Source organism: Triticum dicoccoides, chromosome 2A (genome assembly GCF_002162155.2).
Source record: "Triticum dicoccoides isolate Atlit2015 ecotype Zavitan chromosome 2A, WEW_v2.0, whole genome shotgun sequence".
NCBI lineage: Eukaryota > Viridiplantae > Streptophyta > Magnoliopsida > Poales > Poaceae > Triticum > Triticum dicoccoides.
Genome location: NC_041382.1, coordinates 455965676 through 455974775, shown reverse-complemented (window position 1 = coordinate 455974775; position 9100 = coordinate 455965676). Strand labels below are relative to the sequence as shown.

The 9100-nt window shown below is 42.1% G+C and overlaps 1 protein-coding gene across 1 annotated transcript; it reads right to left on the bottom strand.

The window, feature by feature from the left end:
* Positions 1-442: 442 nt before the first annotated feature.
* LOC119354885 (aspartic proteinase 39-like) lies at positions 443-8682 on the bottom strand. The gene is made up of 10 exons (XM_037621636.1): positions 8283-8682; positions 8067-8196; positions 7697-7944; positions 6742-6966; positions 2878-3040; positions 2720-2790; positions 2293-2383; positions 1397-1472; positions 1243-1314; positions 443-797 (listed from the first exon to the last, which is right to left on the bottom strand). Exons 1-10 carry the CDS (start codon positions 8525-8527, stop codon positions 652-654), a joined length of 1467 nt encoding a protein of 488 aa, XP_037477533.1. The 5' UTR covers positions 8528-8682; the 3' UTR covers positions 443-651.
* Between the last annotated feature and the right edge of the window lie 418 nt (positions 8683-9100).

Here is a 9100-nt window from a genome sequence, read left to right as displayed (position 1 = left end):
CCAAGGGCCAAACTAGTCCAAAGAAGTCAACCAAGCAGAAAGCTGAGTTGGACACTAGTTATGTAGAAATCAGGTGTGTGCTCATTGTGTTTGTATCCTCATGATGCTTCATTTTAAGCTAAAAAACCACCCTTTGTCGAAAAAAACAGAAACCAAAGCATGAAGGCAGGGCTTAACCCTGTGACCAATAAGACCAAAATCTTTCTTAAACAACACACACCAACAAGGCAAAGGTGTCTGATGCTGAAATATATAAGCGTTGCATTGTTTCCAAACGTTCCACAGAACACAAGTCGCCACCTCAAAGAAACAGGGGCCGGCAAAAGATTGTTTAGCCGTGCAGAACATGGCAGCCATATCATGATTTTGCGTTCAAGTTATGCCAATGTTGTTCATTTATCAAGGCTGCCTTTGAGGTCGCCTTCTCACGAGAGAAAAACAATTCGCATCGCTGAGTTGGCCTTCTTCCATGCGAAAAGTTTCTACAATCAGCGGGGCCGAGCCGTTTGTCTACAAATGAAATGAAAAGTGGAACCATGCTTTTTCATTCTTTTCCCTTTGCCGGAGAATATACAATCTAAAGCCCTACATTTCCTCTTTGAGAAAAGAACAATCAAATGAATTCATCAGAGTTTGTGTTGTACATCAGAGTTAGAAAATTAAGTAACTGCACACCATTGTTACTAACAGAACCAGGAACTTTTGCCACTGACGTCTCCATCCCGAGGAGATATCGTGCGCATCAACTGTGTATGCCGCCCCTGTCTTGTCATCCTTAACTTTCATGCTAGAGGAGCCTGGAATGGAAGGAAATATCAACGAATAGACAAGCTAGGGAAGTTGTAAACCAAGATAATGAATTTCAGAATTTAGAACCACACTATGCGTGCAACATTTAAACAACCCTTTACAGAACAACTTTAGTTTAGTTCCAAAGAGTCTGTCTGATGCAGAATAGTCAGAATTTTTTTGTGCAAATTATTCCAGAACTAGTTAAGGCCTTCAGGAACAAAAATGAGATTACAGCCAGCTGTGTACAAAAACCGGTTAGCTTCAACCTGTAAAAGGATGCTAAAGAAAAAAAAATGTACTACTCAAGTAGCTGAAGTCACATGTATTGAAGGAAATTCAACTAGAAATTGGTAGCCGGTTTTGCCCAGGTTAGAGTCAACCTATGGTTGAACAACAGCTGCAAGCTAATAATACCAAATGAACCCTAGAATGAGAAGAGCTAGTACTTACAGTTGTAATCGGCCCATCCAACGACTTGGTTTTCCAAGTCATAGACAACCACCTTATTTGAAAGGACCAGATCTGAAAGAAACAGACAGTGGCATGAGAAGCATATATACATATATATTTGTAAAGAAGCCTTCATGCATAGAGAAGTAATGACCTCCTAGAAGCACCATATCCTTCCCATCCTTTGATTGCAATCCACCATTTTGGAACCCAACACAATACAGGTTATCCTGTACCAAACAGACAATAAAATCCCGCAAGTGTCATAAGCAGGGGTTCAGAAGACCGTTCACGGGCTGCCCATGACTGGCTGGCCAGGGGCTCTGATATAAGTTTCTGAGTACTGGATTCGTTTGTTCATTGCTTCTTGTTTGATATAAAGAATTAAATGCTCCCTTATTGGCATAAGAAATTAATATTAACTCCAAAAAATAACTTAACTAACAGCAAATCCCAGATAAGATTCAGGTTGTCTTTGAATTCAGAGTTGCAAATTCCTATGGTATGCATCCAATCCCTTCCCTCCCTCCCCTGTTCTCCAAAATTCATGTGTCGGTTTCCTGTGTACGAACCAAAGGCATCACATGCAACATTCCCGTGTTTTGAAATCCCATAGGGATCCACAATACATGAGACCTCAATCCTATGCTTTTTTTCTTCTATTTTCTACATTTTCTAATTACTGCAACCCAAAGAGGCCCTAAACAACTTAGCACTCAAGCCAGACCGACCCGTGTTATACTACCACATGCCATGCTACAGTGCTGTTCGAACTGACATAGGTCCCTTACTAGGTCATAACTTCAGGGCTGCAGGGGACCCAAGCCATAACTCAGATTAAATTAGAGACATCCAGGGTTCGGTTGCGACTTGCGAATCATTCAGTTTTTCAGCAACTTCTGGAGCACATAATTTGTGACAAAGAAACATGCCAATAAGAGGGTTACTTAAGGGTATTGCAAGCTGCAACGTGACAAAGTAATGACAATGGGTGAATAAATGTTAATTCTATCATTTAGCTTGAACACCAAGGGTGGAATTTTATATTACCCCGTTTTGGAAAAAGTAATCATGTGGATACACATTCAATCCAAGATCATTCTCAAAATGGAAGATGATTTTTGGAAATCCATCATCTACACTGCAACAAAAATGAAAAAAAATAGTTAGGACCATAATAAGATACTCTTGAGTTTATCATTCATCTCTTTTCCAATTTAATTGAAATCAGAACACGCATGCAGTAATGAGGTAGTTCACTCACAAGTGTAAGTGGGTATTATCAATATATAACTAGATAGAAGTTCAGTTAGTTCTACTATTTTAACATATATCAGGGTAGACTCAGTGGCGGACTGGGGGTCTTTCCCTACTGTTCCCGTACAAAAACATACTGTAGCAGGGTAGACACAACTGACAGTTAGTCAGTTAGTGCTGTCAATTGTAGCTAGATTCTGTGTTAAAGACTAGAGTATACCTTTCATGATACTGAAAACACAGAAAATCTTGAATACTGCGGAAGGTCATATCCTGATGCTTGGCAAAAATCTACAATTGGCCGAGAAATATAAGTAAAGGGAATGAAAGCATTCCTGCATTACAGCGGAAAAACAGGGAGAATGCCTTTTGGCATACCTTAGCCATTATTTCCTTGTAAACCAGCTCCGGAAGATATGTCAAGGTTGTACCGCTATCAATGATGGTACCTTTTTTCTCACCCGTTTCAAAAATATGTGATGGAAGCTGCAGAGCAGTATTCCCAACATCAATTGACTTCAGATTCACATTGTAGTGCGGCCTGAGTGGCACAATCATGATAAGGTGTTAAGACTGTCAAGATAGAATAGAGAACATCGGAAAAACAATCTCAGAAGAAAAAGAAGAAACACAAACACACTGAGAATACTGGCAACGGCCAAATTTCAGAAAGTTCTGTGCCTTCTTCTTTGAAATTAAAATGTGAACTTTAAGGAAAACAAAGTTACAAAATGCTTTCCTACAAATGTTCAAACCCATGCCATCATCCCAAGTTCCCAACTCTAGAGATCTACCACCAGGGAAATTGCACGACCTCTTGCAGTTCTAGTTTTATTGACACTAACATCAAAATTCAAAAAAAATTGGCTGATTTTTCGCACTAACCAGGCGTCCGAAATTACCAGTCACTAGCTGAGAAAAAATTCCCTGCATTACATACGAAGCGCAAAAAATACAATATCTGCCAGAAAACATGTACACCCGCTTAATTTGGCCATAGGGCGACAAGTAAGAGCCTATTTATTCAAAGATGACAATGAAGCATCAAGTTAAATAGATCAAAGGGAACAATGTGAAGAGAAAAGGCTACTGGCCTGATGACACGAGTGCAGCATATGTTGATTTGTATTGTATCATGACATAAACCTGCCACAGAGATAGCCCACTTCTCTACCCCACAGATATTCCAACCGAATTCATCTTTTCCTTCTACATAAAATTTTATTACCAAGGATTTGTTCCATATCTTATTCTGTTGCATCTATTAGTTTCATGCTAATTAAACTGTTGGGCCAGTGAACTAAAACTAAAAAGAACCCTTGGACCAGCGATTCTTAAAATCGGGTCAGTAACTAACCATGTCAAACTTAATGCCAGTTGGACAAATAGGTCACATGATTTGATCTAAAACCCTTCTCTAGCATGTTGTAGAACAAGTACAACTGCTGCAGGTACGTGTTCCACCTACCAAGGGCATCTCCAGTTCTCATTGCTCTGGGACTACACCAAGAAAGCCATAGTCAAAATTCACATGCCACAATGCTTAAATCTCCCTTGGAGCATAGGGTGAGTCCCACTGGAGAAAAAACAGCAGCTCGTCCACCCAACCATTGTCTTCTTCCTACATCACCAATTCCATTCCTGCTCCTCCTGAAACGCACCCAAATCAGACTCACCATATCCTCCTTCCCCTCTGCTCCACAAGTCACCGCCAATCAGGCATCAAGACCGCATCTTCTCCTTCCTCAACAAGACCAGAGCTTGACAGGAGTGGAAGAAAGCCGAGCTTTGCATGCATAACCCTCGTCTCCACGCACCCAATGTCTCAAAAACACCAGTCCGCCTCCACCCCACCCGTGCATGACCTGGGCAGAGAATCTCTGGTGTCATGCGACGCTACAGGATTCGCGTCCAAACTCCAGGCTTCTTTGAGCAGCACAAGCTGGCATCCCCATCGTCATCTACAAGCGCATGTCACCTCCCTATCTCAAGCCGCAGGCTGCCACGGTGCCCCTCCAGCGGCATAGGCTGATTCCGAGCCCCAGGCGGCCAAAATCACATCGCCACCAAGTCGAGCAGCCGCAATCAATGGTGATTGAGCAGCATGCAACAGAGCCTTGCCCGAGGTTGCTGCCTTCTCTGTTCCCATCATGGAGATACCCAGGCTTTGGGGGTTATAGAGATGGAAGGAGAAAAGAATCGTTTTATGCCTTATGACCATGCCATGAGGCTAAGGACGGCCTTAATATTTTGGCACAAAATGTATATGGCCAACCTTAAGTCCCGTATATGACACCTCTTATTTGTGATTAAAGATGCCCTAATCCTGCAGATATTTTCTCTTCCTTTTTCTTCATTTTTTGCTTCAGGCACCAGTTTTGGGACATCCAAACCAGGGTGACCAGCAAAAATGGGTATATGACATAACAGTCAACCTTCAGTTCTAAATTCCCAGTCAAATTGCTATTTTCATCCATTTTTAGGAACTGCATGCATTAACCAACTCAGCATCTCGATCAGATTGATTTAAACTCTTGGAACTGTTTTTTCCACAAAACTCAAATTAAAGCTCAGGCATTGTTCCACATTCCCTCCGATAGCCTGATGTGCGATATGATACAATAGTTAGGTATAAAATTTACACACTGATGGATCAAGTACAGGTTAACCTTGTATGTAAATTTTGATAAGGCGCCAAGTCTGACAGTTCGTAAATACGAGCACTAATCAGACATAGCATAACATTCTAGAGCACAATCATGAATATTAATGCCTATCATTTAACTTTCTACACTCAAAGCTTCGTAGCAGAAAGCATCCTAAACCATAATCACAACATTTACTGCCGATCAGGTTTTGGTCTTTTAGAGAGGCATGAACTCTACGACTGGTGCCAAGCTATTGGATAAAGCTTTTTTAGAAGTTTCTGGATTACACATTAAAGCATCTCAATGGGAATCAGGAGTAGGGTCCAAGTCATCCATGTCAGTACTTAGTTATTTATATGAACCAGAAAAAAGCAAACGGAGGCAGACCTTATCTCTTTCTAGCACTAACTAGAGTTATTCACCTTCGTTGAATTCGGTAAGTGTTCAGCTCATTATAATTATGTTCAAGGGAAAAAAACGACAGTCAGCTGAATCAAATTGAGCTGAGTCACATACATAAAACTCAAATAACTGGCTTGAAACCAGCTCAGGTAAATGGGCAACTCGTCAAAAAATAAGTACATGTACAGATGAACAAAATGTCAATTTATTAATTAATGGCCATGAACACTTATAAACAGTTGCCAAAATCATTAAGCATTATCTTCAGAGAAGAATGGACCAGACCTCCAAGTTACAGTCATAAAACACATTATTGGCATCAACCAAATTCCAAAAGGCTCATCATCAGTGTGATAGATTTTATTTTTTTTTTGGAAAAGGAGGCTCACCCCCAGCCTCTGCATCTGAAAGATGCATGCGGCCATCAGTGTGATACATATCTCTTAAGTTTAATTCGGACTTCAGAGCCTTTACTTAGGAAAATAAGAGTAGTTATGCATTTGTTTCATGTCATGAAGGATTGGATGAAGTAACTGGCCGATGAAATGTAGCTTAAGTTTTTTAATAGTCAATCTTAAGAGGAAAAATAATTTTCCGAAAAGAGGTTTTTTCGATGGTCAAACTGAAAAGGGGTTCAGTTCCTCTTTTTTTTTACTGATTTCTCGACTTCTCTATATATTCTACTTCCTCCGTTCCATAATTCTTGTTGTAGTTTTAGTTCAAATTGAACTAAAACCATGACAAGATTTATGGAACAGAGGGAGTAATTAAGTTGCTGACATGGCAATGTGCTGAATGTAAAAGTGGTGCCACATGTCATTTCAGTCAGCACAAAACTGCTTGGGACAGGGCTAAGGGGATAACGTCAATTGATTCAAGAGTTCAAGATTAAAAAGAACAGGTTTCAGAGTTCAAGGTTGAAGCGGACTTTTTGTTCAAAAAGATAACGAAACAGGAATTGAAGTCGTCGATTTTTTGTGTGCTTCAATGCAGAATGTGATGGATTTCCAAGAGAAAATTATTTCTTTGTTCCTAATATAGAATTGTGATGATCTCTCCTAAAGCAAGTGTTATTATTTATTCATTTGCAATGAACTGGAGTATCTATTAGAGGACAGCTGTTAAAAAAATCCCCATCAGTATAAGACAGATAGAATATAATAATAACTTCATGGCGATACGATGAACATACATATTGGGTATCAATGGTGTTGATTTCATTTTTGGCTGTACAACTTCTCCGATAGCAAAGATTCCACCTCCAGTTATGGTATCCAAGCAATGAGAAAATATCTTCTTCACTTTTCCTGCAGCAGCTAGCTGTGATAGCATTGATGTATTTGATTGGCCAAACCCAATAATTCCATCAAGGGCCTGGTTTGTATTTCCTAAATCCCCACCTTGCTGAGCACCACACCTACAAAGAACAGAAGAGCCATTTATCCACATTAAATTCTTGAGCTCGATGTACTTGATGCCAAAATTTCACATAATTAGGTTAGTCTGTTACTGTCATGTTAATTATTTGATTGTTGTTGCCTACTACATTGCAGTATTTTCTGACAAAAGTATGTTATAATATTCCAAACAAATAGCAGAATTTGATTCCTTACTTAACAGCTACCTATTCATCAATATACTAATGCCACAAGTGCATAACCAAGGCAGAGGACAAAGAATCCAGCTTAAACATCTCAAAGAGAACAAAATATATTCAGCTACATAGTAACAGAAAAGAGAAACATTATGTAGGTTTGGCAGATGGGCAAGAATTATGTAAACATTCTCAGAAAATAGTATATAAAATGCTGCCCAAAGTATAATATAAGCGTTACGCAACAGACACTAAAAAAGGGCAACCTGGTGCATGTAGCTCCCGCTTGCGCAGGGTCCAGGGAAGGGTCCGACCACTTTGGGTCTATAGTACGCAGCCTTTCCCTACATTTCTGTAAGAGGCTGTTTCCAGGACTTGAACCCGTTACGCAACAGACACTAACTATTACAAATTCAAATGCAAAGGTGATTAATCACGCCATTTACAATAAAACAATTAGAGCAGCGTTTCAACCGATGATAGCTGATCCAATGTATGTCATCCAATAATAGCTTTTAAATCTACATAAATCAAAAAAAAAAAAAAAACTCACCCAAATGTGACGCTGCCATTGCCATACCGTGTTTGCCCATCCCCAGAGACTTGATTATACTGCAGGGAGTCACTGACGAAGTAGCCCGTGGTGGTGCTACCGTCACCATACATGACACTGTACTCGCAAGGCAAGCTCGCAGTGCACCCTGGTAGCTTGCCCCCGTATGTGGCGGCACAGAACGGCTGGTCGCATGATACCGTGCTCCCACTAGATGATCCCTTGGGGTCATACAGCATCAGGTCTATCTGCACCCAAACGTTCACCCCAAAAATCATCGTCATATTAATTCAGAAACATGATACCAACAGAAACCGAGACCTCTAAATTTTCACTAGATAAATATAGGCAGGCAAACCGAGAGACCTACCCCGAGGCCGCTCTTGTGGGGGCATTTGTCGCAGGTGATGCAATTGACCCAGAGGATGTCGCTGCCGGTGTCCACCTGCACGTGGAACGGCTTGGGCGGCGTCCCGATCTCGATTTTCGTATAGTACAGCCTGCGGACGAGTCCCCCCGTCAGACCAGACCTAACGAAACCAACCAGCACCGGAACCAACAAGCGCGGATCAGAGGATGGAAGTACCCAGTGTCGGTGGGGAGGCCAAGGCCGCCGAGGGGCACGTCGACGGCGTCGAGGAGACGGCCCCGGCGGCCGACGTCGTGGGCGAGGTGGGCGGTTATGTTACCGCCTTCCTCGCCGGCAGCTCGCCGGAACTTGCGGTGCACCTGGAAGACGCCGGTGGCCACGGCGGCGTGGGAGGAGGCCAGCGCGAGCAGCGCGGCGAGGAGGAGGGCGGCAGCGGCCTGAGCGGCGGGCGGCGGAGCCATTATTCGCGTCTCGGCGCGTTGTGTGTCTCCGGGTGGGATTGCTCCCGTGTAGCGGCGATTGTTATTCGTGTCCTCCTCCCTCCCCTCCCCTTCCCTTCCCTCCCCCTCCTCGTCGGCTCCTCCTCCCCAAGGCCGTGGGGGCAAGGCAAGCACAAAACGTTGGGAGGAGGAAACGGGAAGGAATTTTGGGAGTGCCCACGGGCGGACGGACATATAACCCGTTTTTGCGCTCAAAAAAGGGTGCGAACTAGCGGTTTCTGCGGGGGCTAATCTTTGCTTACCTAGACTAGACTCTTTTTTTTTTTTGCATGCGTCGTCAGTGTTGCGATTTGGTGGGAGACGGTATAACTGGTTAGCATAAATAACATTTAATTCTACTAGTTGTAATTCATTATTAGTTACTGCATTTCAAACACAGTTTAAAATTTCCACACACATGCAGGAACAATAAAACGCAAACATATACGCAAATAAAGAGGCTCTCATGAGTGACCAACCATAACTTCTCTCTACAACTTTAGAGATTGTTATTATGAAGGAAGGATTCATAAAGGCCATTTTGAAACAATTCAA

Coding starts and splice junctions, on each gene's coding strand:
- LOC119354885 (XM_037621636.1), bottom strand. CDS start 8,527: ATGGCTCCGCCGCCCGCCGCTCAGGCCGCTGCCGCCCTCCTCCTCGCC. Junction 6,967..7,696: donor AATGGCAGCGTCACATTTGG/GTGAGTTTTTTT, acceptor TGTTCTTTGTAG/GTGTGGTGCTCAGCAAGGTG. Junction 2,791..2,877: donor ACAAGGAAATAATGGCTAAG/GTATGCCAAAAG, acceptor GGCCAATTGTAG/ATTTTTGCCAAGCATCAGGA.